The 27,051-nt window shown below is 37.0% G+C and overlaps 1 protein-coding gene across 1 annotated transcript in view; it reads left to right on the top strand.

Moving 5' to 3' along the window:
- Positions 1-27,051, top strand: part of ADAM9 (ADAM metallopeptidase domain 9) — a 148,242-nt gene that overhangs the window by 30,129 nt on the left and 91,062 nt on the right. Inside the window, exons 6-11 of the mRNA XM_045998185.1 lie at positions 391-586; positions 1,760-1,825; positions 3,854-3,925; positions 6,020-6,189; positions 10,796-10,877; positions 11,353-11,486. Of these exons, the coding sequence (XP_045854141.1) occupies positions 391-586; positions 1,760-1,825; positions 3,854-3,925; positions 6,020-6,189; positions 10,796-10,877; positions 11,353-11,486 (720 nt within the window). The remainder of the gene's footprint in view (positions 1-390; positions 587-1,759; positions 1,826-3,853; positions 3,926-6,019; positions 6,190-10,795; positions 10,878-11,352; positions 11,487-27,051) is intronic.

Below are 27,051 nucleotides of genomic sequence, written 5' to 3'. Positions count from 1 at the left end.
AACAACCCCATGTAGAATAAAGTAAGGTAGAGGTTAAGTCATTGCTGAGAGCCCCACAGCTAGGGGAAACATTTGGGATTCAAACACTGGTTCTCTGGCTCCAGACTCCATATTTTTAGCCGCTGTTCTGAGTTGCTTTCTGTTATACATACAACAGGTCACTTGGAGAGGTTAACTGACTTTTTGAAGGGAGCAATGTTAGTAAGTAGCAGTCTTGAGTTTTAAATTTACATCTGCGTGACTCTAAAACCATGTTATTTTTCTCTCCACCATGCTACCCTTTCTTATACATGTTAAGAATTAGGATTTGAATTTAGGTTTTCTGATTCCTTTTCCTGTGTATTATTTCCTTCATTCTTAAAAATTGTGTACGTGTAATGCGACACTTAGAGGATTGCTGCATATAGAGAATGTGAGTTACGGGATTGAACCCCTGCAAAACAGCTCTCGTTTTGAGCACATCTTTTATCGAATGGATGACGTCCACAAAGAGCCTCTGAAATGTGGGGTTTCCAACAAGGATATAGAGACAGAAACCACAAACTATGAAGAAGAGGAGCCTCTTAGCATCACTCAGCTACTTCGAGTAAGGAAATATATTTCTTAATGGCTCAGACTAAAATGTTAAAAAATCATGTCTTTATGCATTAAACCAATACTTACCTTTGTTATGTTTTTGCTGTCTATGGACCAGACATTTTGACAGGTACTAGGGGATAAAAAGATGCAGTTCCTGCTACCAAGTTGAATGCAGTCAAGCTTCTGTGTGTTTTAGAAATCAGGGCTTAAATCTTAAATGAAACATTTCTTTTTATCATTGCTGCATAGTAGTCCATTATATTGTCTTCCAGAGATCAGTACAATTTTTTATTTATATATCTTTCACACCAACAAGAATAGTGATTTCTGAGCCCTAGATTGGAGAAAGAGAGATGAATTGAGACTTAGCACTTTATTTAAGATGTCTTCCAGGAACACTTGCATCCCTCTTTTGAGTCACCATTAGGATTCCCTGCTTACTTTTGACGTGGGGCTCTTAAAGACTGAAATGTTTCTAGGAACAGGTCAACTTCAGTTGTGGGCACTGTGCCTTTCTGCATGTGAGATGATGCTGCTGTGTTGGAAGACATGTACATCTTCTGATATATTTTCATATGAGTTTATGGCATTATTTTCATTGCCTTTCTTGCCTCCACTCTTTTGTACTGTTAGACTGTTCTTTTTAACTTCAGTCATTGGAAAACTTAAATTTTTGTCAAATTCTGTACTTTATGTATGAATTTCTGAAAATCACAGAACTTGTCATGTTTTAAAGTGGCAACCTTGTCCTTACTTCTGCTCTGGGTTGTTGTATTCTTGTAATAGTATAATTCTTATATTCATTTTTTCACTCAACATAGTGATGGGGCTTCCCTTTAGAGTGTGTGAGTATGTGTAGTTTTGATATTAGAAAATCAGTAACTCTGCTTTGGAAATTTGAATACCTCATATTGTTGTTAACTAGAATTTTTCTCATGCTAGTATAGAGAGCAGATGTCACTTTTTTAGGAAAAAACATGTTTTTGGCTTTATTGATCTGTGTAAAGTAAATTAACTTTATCACGTTCTTAGCTGACCTGAAATAAGGGATTAGAGATGAGGGTAAGGTCACTACCTATGAAAAGCATGTAGTTTTCTTTTTTTTTTTTTTTAACATGTAGTCTTATAAATTTTTTTTTTTTTTTTTTTTTTGCCTTTATGATGTTTGTGTTTTTGACAGAGAAGAAGAGCTGTCCTGCCACAGACCCGATATGTGGAGCTGTTCATTGTCGTAGACAAGGAAAGGGTAGGATTGGTGACAGTTTTTCTTCTTTTTCATGAAAAGCAGATGAGAAGTGAGCATCCCATGAAGGGAACATAAAATATAATATATTTGTACTGATTTCTCTTAAATGTATTTTTAAATCTAAAATGGCTTTTTTCCTTTAAAATGCTTGATGTTCATAACCCCACCAGAAACTGAATGTAGCAAATGAGAGTACCTCTAACTATTTTTACTGGTAACCTGTCCCCCCACCCCACCCCAGTTGTTTTGGGTGATCTCGTCATGCAGAATTTCTTAAGCAAAACTGTATTGCCCTTCAGTTAGGGTCACCTTTTCAGACGGCTTTAAAGGACTGTGATGAAAAACCAGCAATTAGATACTGCTTTGTTGCCTAAAGAGACAGAAACTTCCAGGTTGTGGCATGCTTCAGAAGGGAATACAGGAGAATAGCTGATTTTAGTCTTTACTCTTAGTTTCTGTGTCCAGGATAACACCAGGGGTTTTCCTTATTCATATTTAAGAATTGTGCTTACCTTAGCTAAGAAAAGTAATGGGTCTATTTCAGCATTTACAGGGTTATCAGTTTGAGATACAGCTGTTATATAATTTAACAGATTATTTGAAATGTTTTGTCTGACTTTTACTTTAGCTTTGTTGTTTGTGTGAAAAAGTTGTAGAAACCTAACAATATTGGCAGTTCCTTTGTTGTAAGCTACAGAGTTTAGAGGATTTTTATGGTTAAAAAAATCCCTTATTGTGTATAGGTTGGAAATAAACAAGCTGTATTTATTAACAGATAGAAATGTATTCAGATTTGTTCATTGTAGGTTCATTACCCTCAAGTGGTAGAAGGAAAAAGCACAGGGAACGTGACCAAGCATGAACTTTGCACCTGATAATGGATAAAAAGTTTCTGGAGAATGTTTGGACAAGTCAAAAATAGAGATTTGTAATGTTCTTATTTATTACTCTCTCTAGATAGATGTTAGGTACTGGTGGAAAATGGTTCAAAATATGAATGATTCCATTTTAATCAAACCTTATCAGATAAATTAATTTTTTTGTTTGTTTAGGAGAATCATGATAAAATGCCTGATAAAAGATCTGATATGTTCTGATATATTAAATAAGATCTGATGTATTAATGCTCTTATCTTAGAGCAAAACCATACATTCTTTTTAAAATTTTCTTTTCATTAGTTATTTGTTGATTGTATTAAAATAATGTTAAAATAGACATTTGGAGTTAGCCAGGTCTTGAAGAAGATAATCAGTCATTTCAACGTTTTGTCTTAATATAGTTAAACTTTTAAATATCTACTTTGTCTACATATAATGTCTGTTGGTGAACATTGGTTAATCTCTCATTATTAATTTAGCCCAGAGTTTAGAAATTATTTATTGGTAATGTCTTTAGCCTAAGGGATGAAAGGGTCAGGAAATCTGTTAGATTGTTTTTATCCCTTTATCTGTGCATTTTTTTTTTTTTTAAGATTTTTTATTATTTATTTATTTGACAGAGAGAGAGAGATCACAAGTAGGCAGAGAGGCAGGCAGAGAGAGAGGAGGAAGCAGGCTCCCTGCGGAGCAGAGAGCCCGATGCGAGGCTTGATCCCAGGACCCTGAGATCATGACCTGAGCCAAAGGCAGCGGCTTAATCCACTGAGCCACCCAGGCGCCCCTATCTGTGCATTTTGATTGTTTTAAATACTACCTTTATAAACTGTTTGAAAACATTTTTGCATTAAAATGAATAAAAAGAGCATTAAAGAGAATTCATTTTAAAATTATGCTAGTTTGGAGCAAATAAAGACTTCAGTATGTTTTGCTTAATATTCATTTCACACTTGAAGCTGTTTTTCTTACTCCTATTTATTTCACTGAAATGTATCCTTTAGATTTCTTAATTTGAAAGGCAGGCGAATGTCTAAATGCCTCCATTTTTAGTGCAGAGGAAATATTTGGGATTCTTACCTTCATTATAACAGATTTTAGAAATTGTTTTCATAAATGACTTTGGTGAAATAATTTTCCTTTCTTGCTTTTCAGTATGACATGATGGGAAGAAATCAGACTGCAGTGAGAGAGGAGATGATCCGTTTAGCAAACTACTTGGATAGTGTGAGTTGTGTTTTCTATTAACGGGGATTATTCTAGCCTGTCTTTTTATAGTCTCGGAATTTAAAAATTGTTTCATTTTGAGGGGCGCCTGGGTGGCTCAGTGGGTTAAGCCGCTGCCTTCGGCTCAGGTCATGATCTCGGGGTCTTGGGATCGAGTCCCGCATCAGGCTCTCTGCTCGGCAGGGAACCTGCTTCCCTCTCTCTCTCTGCCTGCCTCTCTATCTACTTGTGATCTCTCTGTCAAATAAATAAAAAAAAAAAAATAAATAAATAAAAATTGTTTCATTTTGAGTTCTGATTATCCTAGGGACTCATTCTTTCAGGGGTCTGTTTTCTAGTTTGTTTTATAACATTTTTTATGTTTGTAGGGAATGTATAATTGTAGAAAGACTTTGAGACAAGTAAGAGATTTCATAATAGCATCTATTTTATCCTCAGTGTAGAAAGGATAAGGAACTTTGCATTTATGAAAAGACCTTTGAATTTTTACTCAGTCTTACTTTTTTTTTTTTTTAAGATTTTATTTATTTATTTGACAGAGAGAGATCACAAGTAGGCAGAGAGAGAGGAGGAAGCAGGCTCCCCGCTGAGCAGAGAGCCTGATAAGGGGCTCGATCCCAGGACCCTGGGATCATGACCTGAGCTGAAGGCAGAGGCTTTAACCCACTGAGCCACCCAGGCACCCCTTTACTTAGTCTTACTTTGATGAAGGCTGCCTCCTACTCTGAAACCATGATAGGACTGTGTGTGTGTGTGTGTGTGTGTGTGTGTGTGTGTGTGTGTGAGAGAGAGAGAGAGAGAGAGAGAGAGAGAGTGAGTGCGCCAAGAGGGAGGGAGGGAGAGAGAGAGAAGTTTGGTTGGAGGGTTTGTAGTTCAATTATCCAGGGGGAGATGTTGAAGAATTAGATGCATGTTCTTTTTTTTTTTTTTTTTTAAATATTTTATTCATTTATTTGACAGAGAGAGAGGTCACAAGTAGGCAGAGAGGCAGGCAGAGAGAGAGGGAGAAACAGGCTCCCCACCAAGCAGAGAGCCCGATGCAGGGCCCGATCCCAGGACCCTGAGATCATGACCTGAGCCGAAGGCAGAGGCTTAAACCACTGAGCCACCCAGGCGCCCCTAGATGCATGTTCTTATAAGATAATTTCCTCTATAAGGTATTTCCTTGATGTGAATATTAAGCATAATAATAATCATGAGGACAGTAGTGTTCTACTGAGCATTTATATATGCTAGAAACTGAGCCAAGTGCTCTACATTTATTTTCATTTATTCCCCCCAGTATCTCTATGAAATAAAAATGAGTTCCATAGTGCACTATCTGAAACCTTTGGGGTATGTGTAATTAGGATTTTAGGTAAAAGTTTAGAAAGGTAATATGGTTCACTATGTATTGCATAACACCTCTAACAGGATCTCTGGTAGCTCTTTGTAATCAAACTCACTGATATTGTTATGCCCGAGTTTTCGTGTCCGAGAGACCACCAAGGAGCCAACACCGATGCAATCACAGGAGGATTTATTTGACAAGCTTAAGCTTGGACCCAAGTACACCCGACATAGCGGAGTAGGGACTTGGACCCCGATCTTAGTTAAGGCAGGGGTATTTATGGGTTCCTGTTAGTAAAGCAGGGTGGGGAGTCCTGGAACCAAAGCAGGGTGGGGGAAAGTTCAGCCCTTGGGCACAGGGGTCTGAGATGGCTGTATCTATGCTAAGGCTAAACCTGAGGTGGGATGGCCTTGATTTTTCTCGGCCTCCACAATATTCCTGTAGTGAAATGTATGAATATTTATATTAAGTGAGATACATATGGACCATAAGTAGATTTGCATTAGTTTAGAGCAATAAATTTTCAGTTTGTCAGATTTTGGAATGGAAGGTAAAAACAATTTTGAACTTCTATTACTTTCATTTTGTGGATGAGGACACTGAGACCCTTAAAAGGTTAGAGTCTCATTGTATTGAATGAAGTGTATTTTTTGGAGGGCAGGAGTCCTGCTTTTATTTTAAGTAGTTGCGTTCATTATAAGTTAAAAGATACTGTAAGATTCTTTAATATATTTTATATACTTTTATTTCTGTTTTCTTCCTAGATGTATATTATGTTGAATATTCGAATTGTACTAGTTGGACTAGAAATTTGGACAAATGGAAACCTGATCAACATAATTGGAGGTGCTGGTGATGTGTTGGGGAACTTTGTACAGTGGCGGGAAAAGTTTCTCATAACACGTCGGAGACATGACAGTGCACAGCTCGTTCTGTAAGAGATTTAAAAAAAAAGCGCTGTTAATGTAATGGTCAATAACTTCTGCTTATTTATTTATTTTTATTAGAATCATGTTTTCTTAAGGTTTTTGAGCATTCATCTGAATAAGGAGGGCTTTGTGTGATATTCCCCATGACAAGTCACAGTATAAGAATGAGTCTTCCCTTCTGTGTTGGATCCCCTGTCACCTTTATTCCATGTCCTTCCTCTTTCCTGGATTTTACTCCCTCAACCTTGTTATGGAATGTTTTCTACCTTCATCTTGTGAAAGAATATATGGAAAGAAAAGATTCTGACCTCTTGCAAGTCAGAAATTGTGTTTCATAGTCTCAGAGTAGAATTTAAAAGTTACACCTGTGTAACCTCTGATTATCCTAGGGCCTAAGTAACTCAGTTTTTCAGGGTTTTGTTTTGTAACTTTTTTTGTTATTTGGCTTTGTGTAAAATTTGAGGCGTGAAGTCTTTTTCCTTCAGAATTTTGAAGGTATGTCTCTGTTGTCTTTTGACTTCCAGTATTATTGCTGAGAAGCCTTAACCATTTCTGATTCCTGGTTGTTTGTGGGTTTGCTTGTTTTCTTCCTTCTCTGGAAACTTGTAGGATCTTCTCTTGGTTCCCAGGTTTCTGAATTGTCCTGATGATAATGCTTCAGTGTACTTCTTTTATCATTTATTGTGTTGTGTTCTTAGTGGGAACTTCAGTCTTGAAACTGATGTCCTGTAGTTTTAGGAATTTTTTTCTAATTATTTTGTAGACGATTTGATTTTCTTTATTTTTGTTTGTCATTCCTTCTGGGAATGAATTTTATTTGGTTGGCCTTTGAGTTTCTTGTGTTTGTCCTCTAATTTTATTATCTTCCATCTCCTTTCTTTTTGTCTTTTTGTTCTGCCTTCTGGGATATTTCCTTAAATTTCTCTTTTAAGCTTTCTGTTGAGTTTTTTATTTCTGTCATCTTATTTTTAATATTCCATAGATCTTTTTGTCCCCGTTAATATTTTTATATAATCAAGTTCTCATTTTATGGATATAATAATTTTTTTACTCTCTTTGGGATCTTACCAATAGATGTTTTAAAAATTTTTTTCTTTTACGTAGCATTTTCGTGGTACCATAATAAAACCTAAACTTACATAAATTACTTGATACCAATACAGTCCAAAACTTATAGCAAAATCCTCATTTAAAACTATTTAAAACTATTTAAAATATTTCATGCTTAAAAGTTTTCTGGTTTGAGGGATGAAGTTTTGAAGGCCTTAGCCTGCTGCAGCCTCCTTTGCCCGGTAAAGCAGTTAAGTTATTGTTACTCTTTATGCAACCTCCCCCTGCAGTGTCCTGCCCCCTGAAAAAGTCTTCTGACTTGATAGGCAAGCTTTTTGCAGAAAAATGTTCTAATTTATATATTTTTGCCTCCCTCAGTGTTGATGGTACCTAAAACTCATAATTTTTTTTTTGAGGAAAAATTTCCCTTGTGTTTGAGTTATTAATGTAGAGCATGAAATCATCCATATTACCTGGCTTGATAAAATGTAATATGAGACTGCTGGGGGCAGGGAAGATTTTGGAGGAAGGCCCAGGCCTTTGGGATGCTGAGGCATGCATGACCAGGAGGCCTGCGTGATCACTCTGCCGTAGGAATGCCATGTGGGGAGTTCCCCCAAGCTTTCTTAGTCCAAACAGCCGCCCTGTGATTGGAGAGATTATATGCATTGTCCCCTAGGCTATGTTTAGCAGAACTCTTAGAACACGCAGATTAGCATACCGTATCTTTCCCATAAACAGATCCTCCTAGTTCCAGCAAGACCCGTTGTCACGCATCATGTGCTTGAGAAAGTGTGATAAAGATCTATGATTCTTCTGCAGGACCAGCAAAGAAGAGCAAGGGGTCTCTGTCGCTGAGTGTTGACCCGCTTGCTTTCTAAACTCTTTGACAGCAGAGTTTGTAGTAATCTTTCATCCCCTAGTATATGGAGTGCTGCCCATTCCCCACACTCTTGATTTTATTTTGTTTTCTTTTGTTATGTGAGTTAATTAAAGCAAGGCAGTGAAAATGCCAAAGTGGATTTTTATAGCCCTGTAATCACAAAGGCTTGGTCCTGACCTTTTTACTAATTTTTAGTAAAATTGCTCCTGTAAGTATCCTCCTGCCAGTGAGCATGCCTTCTAGTTTACAGAGGGCCGGAAGGGACAGGCATCTAGCACATTTCTCATGCCTTGCCCAACCAAACCTACCAAGCTGTCTTGTCTTTTCTGTCTGGTATCCATCTGTCATGTGGAGGCATTTCCCAAATGTTTCTGTCTAATGATCCCTGGCTGTGTTTTTGGTTAAGAATGGGGTGCTAAAGAGCCTTTTGGAAGCATTGAATACATGTGTAGGGCTTGGAGACTCTGGTATTAAGTAGAGGGTGATCTGGCGTAAGTGTTTCCTTAGCAGTCCCTTTATGGCAGTATCTCTGGTCCTCTTCTCTTTGTTGGTCAGATACCTCAGAGAAAGATTTACTCATTCATTTAAAAATATTTATTAGGTGTATACCCTAGGCACTGGAGATAGCAATGAATAAAGAAAACAAAAATTCTGTATTTTTAAAATGTCTTAAACTTTTAAGCAGGTTTATTGAGGTTTAACAGATGTATTTAAAGTGTACATTTAGGTGCATTTTGACATATAGCCATGAAATTATGACCATGATCAAGATAACAAACATATCCATTACCTCTAGGCCCCATTATAATCCAACCTCCTCTCCCCTCCAAAAAAAAAAAAAAAAAAATCCTTCTCCAAGGATTTTCCAACCCATATTACAATGTGGGTTAATTTCCATTTTCTAGAATTTTCTGTAAGGGAACTCATACAGTTGAACTGTGTTTGTCCAGATGAAAATTCTTGCCATCATGGAGTCCATATTGTGGTAGAGGAGATTAGCCATAAATGAGATAAATAAATATGTATAATATATTAAATACTAATAAGTGATAAGGAGGAAAAATAGAGCAGGGAGTGTAGAAGTAAAAGTATAGGAAGAGTGTAACTATATTATGGTGGTGAGCATTTCATAATGTATATAATTATCCAATTACTGTATTATACACCTGAAGTGACTATATCAATGATTTCAATTTAAAAAATGGGAAAATGAAGACTATTGGTCTGTGATGAATTGTAAATTAAAGAAAAAATTACTGGCCCTTCCCTCTAGATAGTTTGAAAAGCACTGCCTGAGATGATGCAGATTCAGATAAGGCTGAATTCTCCATCTCCTTGCCTTTGGTTTAGCCAGTGAAGGCCAAGGGTGGGCATCATCTGAAGGAGTTGCCTGCCTTGGCATGCTAGTGGAGACTGGTACAGAATGAAACATCTTGAATTTGGGCATGTCGTGTGGCCTCTGTCATCTATGTTTGTGATAATGGAACTAGATACACAACACCGTGTCTTGGGTTCTAATTTTCTATCATCATGTGAAGGAGTAAGTACCTCATTTTCCTGTAGCTGCATGTCTCCCAGGGAGGTTAAGGTTACAACCAGTGAAGCTCATATTCTGACTCAGAGTCCAGGAAATGTTTGAAGAATCTTAGTAGCCACAGTTTTTTGTACTTTACAAAGTACAGCTTTATGTCAGCTCTGCATGACATAAAGACAGATTTCTTTACTTGCATTTCTCCCTGATTAGAATGTGCTTACCTGGCTACAGGGGAGAAAGGGCCAGGATGGTATAGTTATTGAGGATAGTAAATGTGGAATCAGATAGCATTATGTCAGACCACAGCTTGGTGACCTAACAGCTGAAGATACAACTTCCCAGAGTCTCAGTTTCTTAATCGGTTCAGTGGGCCCAATAATTTTTATTTAGTAGGATTTCAGGATGAAATGAGATTATTTTTGTAAAGCGCTTGTGAAGGCTTATAGAACATTTTAAATACATTGTGTTGTTATTATTATGCTTTTCTATTCAATAAATAGTGGAGCACTTGCCAAGAAAAAAAATATTGGAGGAGTCAGGTTGGTGTGGTGAGGGAAGGCTAAAAGAGAAGACTTGTGCGTAAAGACTTGAAGGAGCTGAGGGAATGAGCTAGGAGAATTTACTGGGCAAAGGAGTTCCAGGTGGAGAAATAGGTCTTGAGATACAAGTATGTAGGTGATGATTGCCTGGGACCCATATGGAGGTCACTGTGGTTCTTAACATTCCCTGTGCTCCCTGCTCTGCAGCCTTCTGGGTGCGTTGTGTTCATTGAGTGATAACTGTCTCTCCTCATTAGAATTTTTGAATAAAGAAATATAATGCATTTTAGGACGATTTTTCATCTAGACGGTAGGAAAAAAACTTGGCATCTAAAACATATCTTCATTTGAGAAATCAATATTAATTCATTAATATTAATTAATGATATTAATTAATGATATTAATTAATGGCTGATATTAATCTTGTTCTCTGAGAATAAAGAATAAGTAAGACTTAATTGTGTTCTGATTTAAAATGTCAATTATCTTTGCCATTTTTCTCCCAGTTTTGGTAGGTTCTCCCAGCCCAATGAAATAAGATCAGTGTGTTCCTTTCACCCCTCCCAAGTACATTTTCTAACTTTGACCTTTTATTTTCATTTAGGAAGAAAGGTTTTGGTGGGACTGCAGGAATGGCGTTTGTGGGAACAGTATGTTCAAGGAGCCATGCAGGCGGGATTAATGTGGTACGTTTTTTTCTTGAAATTTAACTTTGGATGTTTGCGTTAGGACAGTGTCAAGCATTTGACCGCATATTTCCTCCCCTAGTCCTTAAAACAACATTTTGGGTGGAAGTGATAGGTGTGTTTTTTCTTTAGAGATTGGATTAGTTTTCTAATATAATGTGTTCATTAACTCCTCATTTTTTATGGGCAAGGAAGTTGAAACCCCCTTTAAGAAAATTAAATTAGAACCATGAATCTGCTTTCCCATAAATCATTGCAAATAACTTATTAGTGCTAACGTAATTGGTCTGTTGCTTAAAGGCTCTATGTCCATGTCGTATCAGTTTTCTAGTGAAATGTGTGAAGACTGATGTTGGATGCTTGATTTATCGTAAAGACGGTCACCATTGTAGTGATTAATTTCCTTTTGTGGAAAAAAAATAAGCATATCCTTTTTGTTCAGAAACCTAATTAATACTTTCCTGTGTTTGGGCAGTTCGGGCAAATTACAGTGGAGACGTTTGCATCCATTGTTGCTCATGAGTTGGGTCATAACCTTGGAATGAATCATGATGATGGCAGAGATTGTTTTTGTGGTGCAAAGAGCTGCATCATGAATTCAGGAGCATCGTGAGTAACTGAATTATTTCTTCTTGTTTTTCTTAACATGATATAGATTGGTGTTTCTTAAATTCTGTGATGTTCTCATGTCTATGTTGAAAAATTATTCCTGGCTCTTCTGAAATTAATCACATGATACACCAATGAGAAGTCTGTTTTTTAATTAAGTAAATGATTCCAAAGGCCTTTAAAACAGAAATATTTGTGTAGGCACAGGTATGTAGCTATACTCTTGTGTAAATTGACACACCAGAACTGTAAGAACATGGAAAAATTTACATCTGAATTAGGAATTAGGAAAGAGTTTCTATTAGATGTAGTGTAGGTTAGATTAGATTGAAAGACTATAGGAGGCGTTTATTCATAAATCACTTCTTGAGAAAAGTGCTTCATTGTCACTGTAAATGGAAGAATTCTTGACATAGTCCTACTAACATTTCTACTTTTATAAATAAAGGTGAGAGGCAAGACAAAGGGGAGGAGAAAGAAGAGTTAACATTTAGTGACTGTTATTTTGTAATAGGCATTGTTCTAAGCACTTGCATGAATCTTTAATGCTCAGCAACCTAATGAGATGTGGTTGTCTCCAGTTAAGGATAAAGAAAGTGAGGTTACACATCAAAGTAAGTGGTGAAGCTGGGATTTGAAGTCAAGAAGTCTGGGTCCAGAGCCTGTGATCTTAGAACCCCTTCCCTTGCCAGGGTTCAAAAGGAATTACAAGGAGGGTCTACAGGTGAACACCACCCTTGAGTTGTTGGGCTTCTTTTTGGTGCAGATTTATCGTAAGGGAACAAGGTTCCTTCCTAATTTAGTAGGTGGTAGTGTTAAGTAGAGAGCTAGACATACACAATGCATATGTGAGTAGAAGCTGAGCTAGAGAAAAAATTTCATGTGGAAGATGTTCATCTTTTCCAAGCACAGATGAAGATTTCATATGGGCAATATCTGCAGCCCCAAATATTCATTTCCTTTCCTACCTCCCTCAAGTTTCTGGGGCACAGAAAGAATAATAAAAACTGCTGTTAGCCAGCTCTTTATCTTCAGATCTGAAAGTACAGTTCTAATTAAATCATGGTGTAAAGGAAAGCTCTCAAGCAGAATTTGCTGCAGGATTTACCTGTTTTTGAGCAAATACTATGCTGAAAAATTGCTGCGGAAGAATTAGAACAATGTTCACGAAAATACCTATACTTAATGAAAAAAGTGATTATATTCACAAGAAAAGTCATATGTTTGTAAAAGATTTCCTGCAGGGGAGGGAAGTACATTTAGTATTTGCTTTGGCTGGGAGTGAAGTTGAGAAAGACAGGAATTCGGGGAACAAGAAATGAATAATCAACCGTGGGTAAGACAGGAGACTAAGATAAAAGCAGTGCAGAGTTAGGAAAGGAGTGTCCTGAAACAGTGCTACAGAGGAATTTGAAGTGGTGTAAGAAGCAATGAAGAATGGACCCGTACTTTATTCATTCACTTATCAAGTATTTGTTTATTTATTAATTTTAAAAATCTTATTTAAAAATTTTTTTTTATGTATTTGAGAGAGAGCGAGTGCATATGTGCGAGCAAGATGGGGGCAGGGGCAGAGGGAGATGGTGAGAGAAACTTAAGCAGACTCTGGGCGGAGCACAGAACCTGATTCAGGGCTCTCCATCTCAAGACTCCGAGATCATGACCTGAGCTGAAACCAAGAGTCTCTTGGCTGAAACCAAGAGCTGAAACTGCGCCACCTAGGTGCCCCTTATTGAGTATTTATTGAATGCTGACTCAGTGCTAGACTTTGTTTTAGGCACTTGCAGTATTTCACTGAATTAGATCAAAGATGTGCCCTTAATGGAGTTTACATTTTAAAGTATTGGAAGATTGGGAGGACCAGAAGTGGTGGTGGTGATGGTAGAGGTCAGGTTGCGGTTTTAAAATTAGTACTGTCAGGGTAAGCTCCTTTGAGGTGATTCAAATAGACTAAATATTTGAAGGAGATGAGTAGGAAGCTGTGTGGCTATCTACGGGAAGAGCCAGGTATGAAGGAAGAAGTATGGTTAGGGTAGACTTTTTTTCAAGATGGAAGAAATTACAGCAGGTGTGCTAATAGGAATAATTTAGTAGGGGGTAAAATTGGTGATCTAGAACAAAGAGGGGAACATGCTATAGGTGACCTTGAGTGGGTGAGAGGACATGGGATCTGGGGCACAAGTGGAGGGGTTTGTTCAAATGGAGCTAAGGTATCTACAGTAATAGGAATAGATGGAGGTAAGCTGCTGGTAGATGGTAGTGGTGGGGACTCTGTGGTTCCATTTTGCTAGTGAAGTAGGAAGGGTGTCCATCAGCTGAAAAGTTGCGGGGGAAGCTGTTGGGGATTTCAGGAGATAAGAGAGGGTATGAAATAGCTGGGTGGTAGAATGGGAGGGTAAGTGGAGTAGAGTGTATTTCCTGGGCCATTCTAAAGGGCCACTTGAGATTCACAGTCATGAATTTTAAGTGAGATTAGTTTGTGGTTGTGTGTTTTTGTGCAGCCGCATTCAATGGCGTAGGTAGCATACGAGAGTTGATGTGAACCGGGTTTTATTCAGGCCAAATACAACAAAGTAAGAAGGGTGCAAAGAAGTCAGATCTGTTTGCAAAGGAGTAATTATCATGATGGACCATGACATTGAAGCTGGATAAGGCCTAGGAAAGGGAGGGTATCAAGGGGATAAAGGAAGTGAAAAGGGAAAAACACTGAATGTCCCAGTGGGATTAAAGTTTTATTGGAGTATAAAGATGTACCTGGGGAGAGTAAGATGGGCAAAGTTGAGATTATAAATTATAGTAATGTTAAAATGTCCATTAAAAGCATGGCAGTGAGTGGTTGAATGGCAGAGGATTAGATCATTGGAGAAGAGGAGTTCAAGCCATGGAGAGAGCAAGGGATTAGTAGGGTTATTACCTGTATATTGAAATCAGCAAAAATTAAGACAAGAATAGTGTTAGAGTGACAGTGTTGGTGAGAAAGACATGAGAAGAGAGTATCTCAGGTTGTTATGTTAGTAATTAAATAGTGGGTAGTTTAATTTTATGAGATTCAGAGATGGAAGATTTTAGGAAGGAGTGAGAAAGAATGGCCTAGAAGCAACAATCTGGAGGAAGAACGCTGACTCTATCTCTAGTTGTATGAGGGTTCTGGGAAGAAGCTGCTGCTCCTTGAGAAGGTTCTAGGGAAGTTGCGAAATCCGGGAGTCACAGAATTTTAAGTAGAGCTTGACAGTGAAAGTTACTTTCAGAGAAGAGGTTGAGGATATCAAGAGTTTTTGCTGATGCTGGACTGTGAATTCTAGGTGCCTAGTAAGGGAACAGGAGGGAGATAAGGGCCTACACGGAGAGCTACAGCTTCTTACGGTGATAAATGTAAACAGGGTTATAGGACAGAAGGAGATTTGTCCCGGGAGTCTCAAGGCAGGGAGGGAGTCTTGCTGCAGCTGCTTGTGTTAGGAAATGGAGTGGGAGGGGTGTGTGTGTGAAGTGTTTGGGATTCCCTCTTGAACAGTGTGTCCAGAAGGTCTAAATTTATCTCAGTCCTAGCATGGGAACTCATTTTGGCCCTGGTTGGATAACTCTTTTTAATGCCTGTTCAGAAAAGATCTGCAGGTCAGTCTGGATAAGCTTTCCCAGATTACGGGGGAAGGGACTGAGATAAAAAGTTAGAAAGATGGTGGGACGCCTGGGTGGCTCGGTTGGTTAAGCGGCTGCCTTTGGCTCAGATGGAGTCCTACATCGGGCTCCTTGCTAGGCAGGGAGCCTGCTTCGCCCTCTGCCTCTGCCTGCAACTCTGTCTGCCTGTGTGCTCTCTCTCTCTCTCTCTCTCTAATAAATAAATAAATCTTTAAAAAAAAAAAAAGAAAGATGGAATAGATGTTGAGAACACAGTGGAAAGAATGGTTTTTGGACCATTGGATTTAGTGGAGGGGCAATGAGAACAAATGAAACTTGGAAGAAAATATATAATATTAAAAAAAATAAAAACAGCTGAGTGGGGGAGGTATTAAATCATAGAAAACTGGAGAAATAGATGTCTAACTGCATTTTAAATTGTCACAATAATGACCTCAAGGTAGAATTGAAAACAGGATGCACATTTCCAATTCACAAGGGCATTTTTTTTTTCTAAAGTAGGCTCCACACCCAACTTGGGGCTTGAACTCATTACCCTTAGATTAAGTGTCACATGCTCTACTGAGTGAGCCAGGCAGCCTCCCCAGGACAAAAAATTTTTTAGAGAAATTATGCAACATAGAATAACAAAGCACAAAAGCACATTTGTTAAGGTGTTACAAAATGCAAAGTATAAGATATAATAATTTAAGGCCAAATAAAACGGTTTGACAAATATATATGGAATGCTTCTCAGTCTAGGTCTCACACCACTATAAATAAATGTTTCATCTAGGAAACATACCTGAGACAAAGAGACTCCAAATAAGGCAAAAATGATCACTTTTCATTTGTAAGATGTATGATCATTAATGAACATTAATCATTATTATTGATACTATGTTATTAAAATATATAATGTAAAAGCATGTCAGGGGAAAATGAGCACATATCTAAGAGGAAATTTTAAAACATCTTGATCATTACCAGATTATATAAACAAAGCACATAAGATTATAGAGATTTAAATCAGTATCAGTATGGTTCATTTATTTTATTTTTTTTTTAAAGATTTTATTTATTTATTTGACCAAGAGAGAGAGATCACAAGTAGGCAGAGCAGCAGGCAGAGAGAGAGAGAGAGAGAGAGAGGAAAGCAGACTCCTTCTTGAGCAGAGAGCCCGATGTGGGGCTCGATCCCATGACTCTGAGATCATGACCTGAGCCGAAGGCAGATGCTTAACTGACTGAGCCACCCAGGCGCACCTAGTATGGTTGATTTGATAGATAATAATGTAACTCTGTACAAACAGAACATATATGTTCATTTCAGGTGTTTAGGAATCTTTACAAAAATTGACCCTATATTTTGTCAAAAGACTTAAATAATTTAGAAAAGAAGCAGAAACAGAGCAGGTCTTATTCTTTGGCCACAGTGTGGTAAAACTAGATACTAATAACAAAAACCCTAAATGAGTTGGTGGTTTAAAAACATTCTCCTAAGTAAATCTTCTATCAGAGACCTAAAGGCCAAAGTAATTATGAAATATTTTGAATAAAATGGTATCATGACTATTACAATTAAAACTTACTGTGTATAAAACTTCAGCATGAATACAAGATGATCTTGAATATAAGGTGATCTACCATTTTCCCCATGAGAATAGGCAAAAAGTTTTGGGGACTGGCTTAACTATGTAACCCAGTGGGGATGCAGAAGATGTAAAGATAGATAACTGTTATGGGATTGTGGAGAGAAATAACTATGGCTGTGAGAGACTGACCATTTAGAAGTTGAAGTAGAGGGAAACTGCCATCATCGGGTGACCTGTTACAGTGGGACCCAGAGAAATAATCAATTGTCCTCCTGCCAACTTCTTATCTTTGCCAGTGTCTCTTATTGGCCATGTTTCCTGCGCGTCTGCATGGACGCGTCTGCATGAACACAGTGGAGAATGATGGGTGTAAGATTCAAGGGGAAACCATAAAATGTTGGGAATACACGATACTATCAGTACTATTAGTTTATTTTGGCTTGGATTTTCTAGCTAGTGCAGTGAATAAGAAAAAGATTTAGGAGTAAATATTTGAAAAGAGGGGGAAATGATGTTACTATGATTGTCTAGTTTTGAAAAGCAAGGGAATCAACTAAATAGTATTAGAAATACAGTTATAAAATAAGTAGATTTCCAATAGACCAGTTTTAACTATTTTGAAAAAATGTGAGAAAAAAACTATATTTGCCAAAAATTCTGAATACCTTGGGATCAACTTAATAGGAAATATGCAGCACTTGTTTAAAGAACACAGAGAAGTTTATTGAAAGTCAGAATATGTAATTTGAATAAAGGCAGTGTTCTTTTATGGAGAGACTAAATATTGGAAATATAACTGTTTTTACCAAATTAACTCATAAATTTAATATAAGTCTAATCAAGTTCCAGATATGTATATATTTCATTCATTGTAGAACTTGACAAAAATAAGTTTAAAGTCAATTTGGAAGATTAATTTTGCAATAGTAGTGAAGAAAATACTAAAGAAAAAGACCCTTAAAGAAGGCTTTCAGTATGAACTATTATGTTTGGGAACTGTATAATATTAACTTAAATGCATAAGAAACATATTAACAGTCTCATAGTAGAAACCTCAGAAATAGTAAAAGTGACTTTTTTTTAAGGTAGGGTTTTTCAGTAAATGAGGCTGAGATAATTTGTTAAGAATTTGAAAAGAAATTACCATATATCATACTTTAAATTCCAAATATATAATGAGATAGAAGAAAATATGACTTAATAGATATAATCTTGGATGGAGAAAGGTTTTTCGAAACATAAATTTTTCCACTGCCCCCCAACCCCAAAACCGTAAAGTACAAAGCAGTCTATAGATTTGAACAGTTGTGTATATAAAAAAGTTCAAACAGTGAAAGGACAAATAGCGAAGAATACTATTTGAAACATTTGAGACAAAGTTTTTTGTTTTTGCTTTTTTTTTTGAATAATAATATAAATTTATAGATGAGTGAAGAATATGATCAGGTAGCTCATAATACAAGAAATAAATATAAAAGATTAGTAAATTTGTAGAACTTCTCTTTGTATCACTAAACAAAGAAATGTAAATCAAAACAAAACCAGGGTATGTAAGTCACCAGGCCACTCTCATATCCTTCTGGTATGATGAGAATTAGTACAGGTTTTCTGTGGACTAGATCGGTTGTTTGCATTTAAAACCTTACAGGATACGTTTCTAAGCCAGCAATTTTATTTTTAGAAATTTGTTCTAGGGGAATAATCAAAGAGTGAGCAAACAATATGTATATGCATTGTTTGACAATAAAAATGGGCACAATTTACACATGTCCAAAAAAATAGATTGTTTATACTGACCACAAAATACCTATTTAGCGTAACAGTATAGTACTAGAAGTCATGTTTTTAAGCCCCTTCTTCCATTTAAAAAATATGAAAAATTGTATTTTATGACCATATTGGTATAAAGGCAGATATAACCCAGGCTGGATTCATTATTAAATATTCATTATTGTGAATTTTTTTTCTTCTGATTTTTTTTTCTTTTTTTCTTCTGATTTTAAAGTAAATTTGTGGGTCATTGAAATTATCATGGGTCTTCAGCTTTGTGCCATACTGTATCTAATGTATTAGTTGGCCCTGGCCCCTGAGAGCATCTTCTTGGAAACTCTAGAGTACTAAAGAAGATGGTTTGTGAATCATTCTGGTTAACAATATATAATATATATTTATTCAAATAAAAGAAAAGAATATATGAGAAATCATGGTGTTAATTACTCCTTTTTAAAACTATGAACATCCGGGGCGCCTGGTGCCTCAGTTGTTGAGTGTCTGCCTTCAGCTCAGGTCATAATCCAGGGTCCTGGGATGAGCCCTGCCATTAGGCTCCCTGTTTGGCAGGAAGCCTGTTCTCCCTCTCCTACTCCCCCTGCTGTGACCCTCTCTGTGACCCTCTCTGTCAAATAGATAAGTAAAATATTAAAAAAAAAATATGAACACGTAAAGAAAGATTGGAAGGGTGTATGCCAAAATGTTTAGCTGGTTCTCATTTTTGGTGGTAATTTTTTGGGTCACTTTTGTATTTATTTTTCTTCTGGCTTTATCTTTTTGATCATTTTTATCTGAGCAGATATTTATTTATAGTTAGGAAATAAGGCAATATTATTTTAATAGAGTTAATTTCAAAAAAGTGTAGATACCCTTCTGTTACAGATATTAATAGCATTGAACATTTAGGAGATTGCTATTCATCAGGGTTCCCCTGGACTTTACTCTTGAAAACTGATAATATATGCTTGTAGTATTATACATTGCTAATTTTATTGTGGAGTTATTTATTTTTTAAAACTTTTCACTGGATGATCATATTTCAAATAGATCTGAGTGGATTGACTTTATTTTCCCATTATTTCTGGTGCCATATTAGTTCACGCTTTTGTTTAGCATTCTAATAGAGATTTTTTAAAAGATTTTATTTATTTGAGAGAGAGAGAGTGAGAGAACATGAGCTGAAGGAGAGAGAGGGAGAAGCAGACTTCCCGCTAAGCAGGGAGCCCAACATGGGGCTTGATCCCAGCACCCTGAGATCAGGACCTGAGCCAAAGGCAGATGCTCAGCTGACTGAGCCACCCCGGCGCCCCTCTAATAGAGATTTTAGGATATATAGAATATTTGTCAGTTGTTGCCCTTGTCTTTTGGGGAGGTTGTGTGATGGTGTAGTGAGTCATTATGCGAGTTTATACACATTTTATTGAGCTTGTAATAGGAATTTTCTTACTGTAGTAAGTTAAAATTAGCCAGGGCAAAAAGAAAAAAAAGTCCCATCTGTACTTTACTTATCTTCTATGACAGAGATCTAGCTGGTAGGTAAGTGTTGGTTAAATATAAATATTCCACTGCTTACAGATGTTCACCTCAAGTTGTTTTCACTGTTGACCCTTTGTATATGAAGCAGAAATGTATTATGCTCACAGGGTTGAAATGGGGCATGGTTTAGCATGGTCTTACGGCAAAACAGAACATTAAAGAGACAGATTGAGACTGGGTTCAGATGGTGCAAGGCATGAAATTTTGGGAAGTCATTGCTTACAGGGGTCAGTGTAGAAGCACTTTAGGAGTATTAGGATGGGGTGCCTGGGTGACTCAGTTGTTTAAGCATCTGACTCTTGATCTCAGGGTCGTGAGTTCAAGCCGTGTGTTGGGTCCACAGTGGGAGTGGAGCCTACTTAAAAAAAAGTTGATATTAGGATAAAATTGAATCTGTAGCAAACAGAGATGTCTTGAGGCAACATTTGTAAAGGCAAAGGACTTCTAATGAACGAACATTGCTTTCTAGATCTCAGAATACAAGATTTTAGAGAATGGAAGGTTTTCTACCTCCCCCAAAAGACTATAAATCAGACCTTTGCTACTGAATGAAGGGCATCGTGCTTCTTCTGAGAGCAAGTAAACTATCCCAGACAACATTGCATTCACTTCCACTTTGAGCTGAGGGGCAGAGGGCAGAATGGACATAATGGAGACAGTGTTGGATTAACTATTTAAGATCTGGTGGGCATTACCTCATTAGACAGATGGCTGCTCAAGCCTATTCCTAGTTGAAATGAACTTACTTCCTCCAACAGCTGGTGATAAATCTACATTTATTAATGGTGGTTTTTTTTTTTTTCCACCCTCTCATGTATTTTTTGTTTTATTTTATTTTGTTTTTTAGAGAAAGATTGCCCTGTATTCCATGTCACCTCTTATTCTGGTCTTTATCTTGGATTCTGGTTTTTTTTTTAATGATTGCTTCCTATGAAAGGTATAACCCAATTCCGCTTTCTGATCTTGAGCAACCCCTATCAGGCTGAGCAAATTCATCTTTTTTTCCTAAAAGATTTCTCAGTCCTGATTGAGTACCCTTCTGGTTTACTAGACTCTACTGAGCCTGACTGTAGGAAGAGAAGGCCCAAGGATAAGTCTTGCAGGGCCTTCTTACTCTGGGAGAACTTGTGATGTATTTTTTAAAAAACACTTTTATTATGAAAGATGAAGCACATACAGAAAATCTAGCTAAACAAATGTATAGCTGAACACATTTTTTAAAACATTATTTCTTTGAGAGAGAGAGCATGAACCAGAGGGACAGAGAGAAAGAGAGAATCTGAAGCAGACTCTCCACTGAACACAGAGCCTGACACAGGGCTGCATCTCACAACCCTGAAATCATGACCTGAGGGGAAACCAAGTTGGCCTCTTTACTGGCTGTGCCGCCCAGGCACCCACAAATGAATACATTTTTATAAAGTGAACGTTTGTGTAGCCACCCATGTCAGGTCACTACCAGGATCCTCTGAAGTCTCTTTTGTAGTTTTACTCATCATACCTTCTTCCCTGAAGTTAACCCTTATCCCGATTTTTATGGTAATTTCCTTGCTTTTCTTGACAGTTTTGTCACAAGAAGTATGTATTCCTAAACCCTTTAGGTTTTGCCTGTTTTGCGCTCCATTCATAGAATAGATTAAATAGAGCAAATAAATACAATTACACAAGTATGTTTCATATTAGCGTGGCTTTTTTTTTTTTTTTTTTAACATTTATTTGACAGAGACAGATCACAAGTAGATAGAGAGGCAGGCAGAGAGAGAGAGAGAGGGAAGCAGGCTCCCTTCTGAGCAGAGAGCCCTATGTGGGACTTGATCCCAGGACCCCGAGATCATGACCTGAGCCGAAGGCAGCGGCTTAACCCACTGAGCCACCCAGGCGCCCAGCGTGGCTTTTTTTAGTTGATGTTGTGTTTGTGCTGTTTGTCCATCCTGATACAGGTAGCTGCGTTACATTTTCATTTGTGTTGCTTCCATCTTCGTTTGGTTTGAAGGTTGCCCCCTGGGATTTTAACTTTCCCTGTGACTTTTTTTTTTTTTTTAAAGATTTTATTTATTTATTTGACAGACAGAGATCACAGGTAGGCAGAGAGGCAGGCAGAGAGAGGAAGGGAAGCAGGCTCCCTGCTGAGCAGAGAGCCCGATGTGGGGCTCGATCCCAGAACCCGAGATCATGACCTGAGCTGAAGGCAGAGGCTTTAACCCACTGAGCCACCCAGGCGCCCCTTCCCCTGTGCTTTTAAGTTACAACTCAAAAAAAGCTTAGAGGCAGGAGTTGTGGGGGTTGTCCACCATAACTGCTGGAATCAGAGGTGGCTGGAGGAGATGTGTTGTGGGATCCAGTGAGTGCTAGGTGGATACCTCACCAACAACTGATATTATCCACTTTAAACTGTAGCTAATGAGTTGGTCACATCATGATATATTATTGTGCTTTTCCTTTGCATTTTCCTAGATTACTAATGAGATTAAATCTCCTGTTTATGGCCCATTTGGTTTTTGTTTTTTTGTGAAGATACTGTTCCATCCCACCCTCCCCAGTTTTGCTATTGGGTTGACTATCTTTATTGATTAATAGAAGTCTTTATAAATTTTTTGGTGACTTTTAGTGAAAAATTTTAATTTCGGTGTAGTCATGTATATCAATCTATTCCTTTATGACTATTGCCTTTTGTATCTTATTTATGTTCCATAACTTTAATGTCACAGAGATACTCTTCTGTATTGTCTTCCAGACTCTTGATCCGTTTTAGCCTTTCTTCATATCTAGGTCCAAAATCCACCTAGAATTACTGTTTGTGTATTGTGTCAGGTAGAGCTCAGGTTTTTTGTTTTTGTTTTTCCCCCAATATGAGTTCTTTGTTGAATTGGGGCCATGTGTTAAAAAGATCTCCTCTTCATTGCTACTTCGGAGTGTCACCTTTGTCATAAATCAAGTGACCTCAAATATATGTGTTTGTTTCTGGGCTCTTCTATTTCACTTGTTTATTATTCTGTATTTGCATCATTACTGTAGTTTCCTAATTTTTACAGCTTTATAATTGGTTGTATAAAGCAAGTTGTCCTACTTTGACCTAGTTGTTTGAGTGTCTTGGCTATTTGTGGCTTTCTCATATACATTTGAGAATTGTCCAGTTCCACAAAAAAAGTCTTATTGGGGTTTTGATTGATACTGTATTAAATTTCTAGATTGGTCTGGTGAAGAATTAACAATATTTTCATTAAGGAATCTTCAAGTCTATGATCTTTAATTCCTCTTATATTTCTCTATAGAGATTTAAACTTCTTTTGTTAGTGTTATTCCTATGCTTTATATTTTTGGATGCTATTATAAATGATTTCTCTTTTAAAAATTAATTTTCTAATTTTTTGTATAAAAATAATTTTTTTCTTGTATTTGTTTTATATCTAGCAGCCTGTTACACTTTTTTTAAAAAATATTTTATTTATTTGACAGAGAGAAATCACAACTAGGCAGAGGCAGACAGAGAGAGAGGAGGAAGCAGGCTCCCCACGGAGCAGAGAGCCCGATGCGGGGCTCGATCCCAGGACCCCGGGATCATGACCTGAGACGAAGGCAGAGGCTTTAACTCACTGAGCCACCCAGGCACCCCTGTTATACTTTTATATTAGTGCTACACACCTGTGAATTCTTTTGGATTTTTACTTATGTAATCACGTCTGGCAGTAATGGTAGTTTTGTTTCTATCTCATCAGTCCTTATAACTTTTATTTATTTATTTTTATTACCTGACTATACTGGCTAGGACCTCCTGTATAATATTCAAGTAGAAGTGGTGGTAAATTGCATCTTTGTCTTCTTTTTTTTTTTTAATAAAGAATAATTAACATGCAATGTTATATTAGTTTCAGGGGTACAACATAGTGGTTTAACAATTTTGTACATTATTCTGTGCTCAGCACAAGTATAGTTACCATCTGTCATCATATAGTGATACTTGAAAGCTTTCGGCACTTTAACATTTAATATAATGTTTGCCAAAGATTTTGCAGATACTTTTCTTTCTATTTTCTTTCAAGTTTTTATTTAAATTCAAGTTAGTCAACATACTAAGTAATATTATTTCCAAGTGTAGAATTTAATGATTCATCACTTACATACAACACCCAGTGCTCATCACAAGTGCCCTCCTTAATACTCATCACCCATTTAACCCATCCCTTGCTGACCTCTCCTCCAGTAACCCTCAGTTTGTTCTCTATAGTTGAGAGTCAGTTTTTTGTTTTGACCCTCTCTCTTTCCCTCTCCATGTTCATCTGTTCTGTTTCTTAAATTCCACATCTGAGTGAAATCATACAGCATTCATCTTTCTCTGACTGACTGACTTTGCTTAGTATAATACCTTCTAGTTTCATCCACGTCATTGCAAATGGCAAGATTTCTTTTTTTTTTTTTTTAAAGATTTTATGTATTTAGGGGCGCCTGGGTGGCTCAGTGGGTTAAGCTGCTGCCTTCGGCTCAGGTCATGATCTCAGGGTCCTGGGATCGAGTCCCATATCGGGCTCTCTGCTCAGCAGGGAGCCTGCTTCCCTCTCTCTCTCTCTCTCTGCCTGCCTCTCTGCCTACTTGTGATCTCTCTCTCTCGCTGTCAAATAAATAAATAAATAAATAAAATCTTAAAAAAAAAGATTTTATGTATTTATTTGATGGAGAGAGAGAGACAGTGAGAGAGGGAACACAGGCAGGGGGAGTGGGAGAAGGAGAAGTAGGCTTCCTGCTAAGCAGGGAGTCCAATGTAGGGCTTGGTCTCAGGACCCTGGAATCATGACCTGAGCTGAAGGCAGATGCTTAACGACTGAGCCACTAAGGCACCATGATTTCATTCCTTTTTATGGCTCAGTAATATTCCATTGCATATATGCCACATCTTCTGTATCCATTCACCAGTTGACGGGCATTAGGTTTCTTTCCACAGTTTGGTTATTGTTGTATGCTGCTACAAACATTGGGGGGGTGCATGTATCCCTTCAAATCAGTATTTTTGGATAAATACCCAAGTAATGCAATTGCTGGATCTTATGATAGTTCTATTTTTAACTTTTTGAGGAACCTCCGTACTGTTTTCCAGAGTGGCTGCCGCAGTTTGCATTTCCACCAAAAGTGTAAGAGAGTTCCCTTTTCTCTGCAGTGGATACTCGTTTTTGGGTTAAAGACTATCCTTTCTTCATCAAATTGTCTTTTGTCGTGGATAAGTTGGCTGTATTTGTTTGGGTTTATGTCTGGACTTGATTCTCTTCCATTGATCCATTTGTCTGTTCTTTTGCCAATACCGTGCCGTGTTGGTTTACCATAGCTTTAAGGCAAATCTTAAAGTCAGATTCTGTCACTTTTTAAATTTTGTTCTCTTTCAATATTGTATTGGTTATTATGGGTCCTTTTTCTTTCCATATAAATGTTAGATTGCTTTGTCGATACCCAAAAAATAACCAACTGGGATCTTAATTGGAGTTGTATTGAATCTATAGATCAAGTTGGGAAGAATGGGCATCCTTATGGTATTGAGTTTTCCTGTCCTTAAACATGGACTGTCTCTCCATTTATTTAGGTCGTTTTTGATTTTTTTTAAATCAGAGTTTTGTTGTTTCCCTTTATAGATCTTGTACATATTTTGTTACATTTATACCTAAGTGTTTTTGTTTGGTTTTGGTTTTGGTTTTGCTAATGTAAATGGTATTGCATTTTTAATTTCAAATTTTGTTAGTTTGTTGCTGGTATATAAGAAAGCAACTGACTTGTGTATTAATCTTTTGTTCTACAACCTTTCATTGCTTTAATAAGTTTGCTTTAATTGCTTACTAGTTTCGGAAATTTTTTTTGTTGTTGGTTCTTTTGTATTTTATACATAGATGACTATAATTTGCAAACAGTTTTATTTCTTCTCAATCTGTGTGTCTTCATTTCCTTTTTTATTTATTAGGCTGTCAGTTTTGTCTGATACTAATTTAGCTTCCCCAGATTTTTTCATGTTGAAAGTATGTTTTTTCCCATCCTTTCACTTTGAACTTTTCTTTATCCTTATGTTTTAGATGTATGCTTTGAAACAACATGTTTAGGTTTTATTTTTTAATCCAGCTTGACAATATTTATCTCTTAATTGTATCATTTAATTTATTTATATTTAATATAATTAGTAATATACTACATTTATTTAATTGTAGATGCAATTTATTGTAAGATACATTATTATTTATATACCACTAAGAAAAATGGTGCCTATTAAGTAAGTACTTTGTCAGATGAATCTCAGTTTCAAGAGTATTTTAAATATGTGAAGAATGTGTTTTAGAATTAATGAGATGCAGTATTTGGGTTTAAATCTACCATCTTAGGTGTTTTTCATTTGTCTCACTTTAATGTTCTTTTAAAAAATCTTTTATTTTGTTGGATTTATTTTGTTTATTTTGGATTATTTGTGTGTTTTCAATATTCATTATTTTACTTCTATTAGAATGGAAGTTATGTAATCTTTGATTTTTGGGGGGAGTTACTCTAAAAATCACAACTTATGTCCTTGATTTCTCATGTTTAATATTAAGTCATAGCCTTCCTTATACAATTCAAGGACTTTAGAGCAGTTTAACTTTGTTTAGCCACTTCCTGACTTATATAACTATGTGTCAGGAATCATTATCACTGGGTTTTTTTTTTTTAAGATTTTATTTACTTATTTGACAACAGAGATCACAAATAGGCAGAGAGGCAGGCAGAGAGAGAGAAGGAAGCAGACTCCCTGCCGAGCAGAGAGCCCGATGCGGGGCTCCATCCCAGGACCTTGGGATCATGACCTGAGCCTAAGGCAGAGGCTTTAACCCACTGAGCCACCCAGGTGCCCCATGCATTATCACTGTTTAATGAACATTGTTCATTCTTGTTAACATAGTTATCACTTTCATTACTCGTTGGTTTTCTTGCATCTCTGACCTTCCATTTGGTATCATTTTTTAGTTACCTTGAAAAACCCTTTGTGAATTTCCTTGAGTATGTGTCTGATAGTAGTTTGTCTCTTAATCAGCCTCTGCCCCCCTGCA

This window comes from Meles meles, chromosome 2, assembly GCF_922984935.1.
Source record: "Meles meles chromosome 2, mMelMel3.1 paternal haplotype, whole genome shotgun sequence".
Classification (NCBI taxonomy): domain Eukaryota; kingdom Metazoa; phylum Chordata; class Mammalia; order Carnivora; family Mustelidae; genus Meles; species Meles meles.
This window is presented reverse-complemented; position numbering and strand designations above follow the sequence as displayed.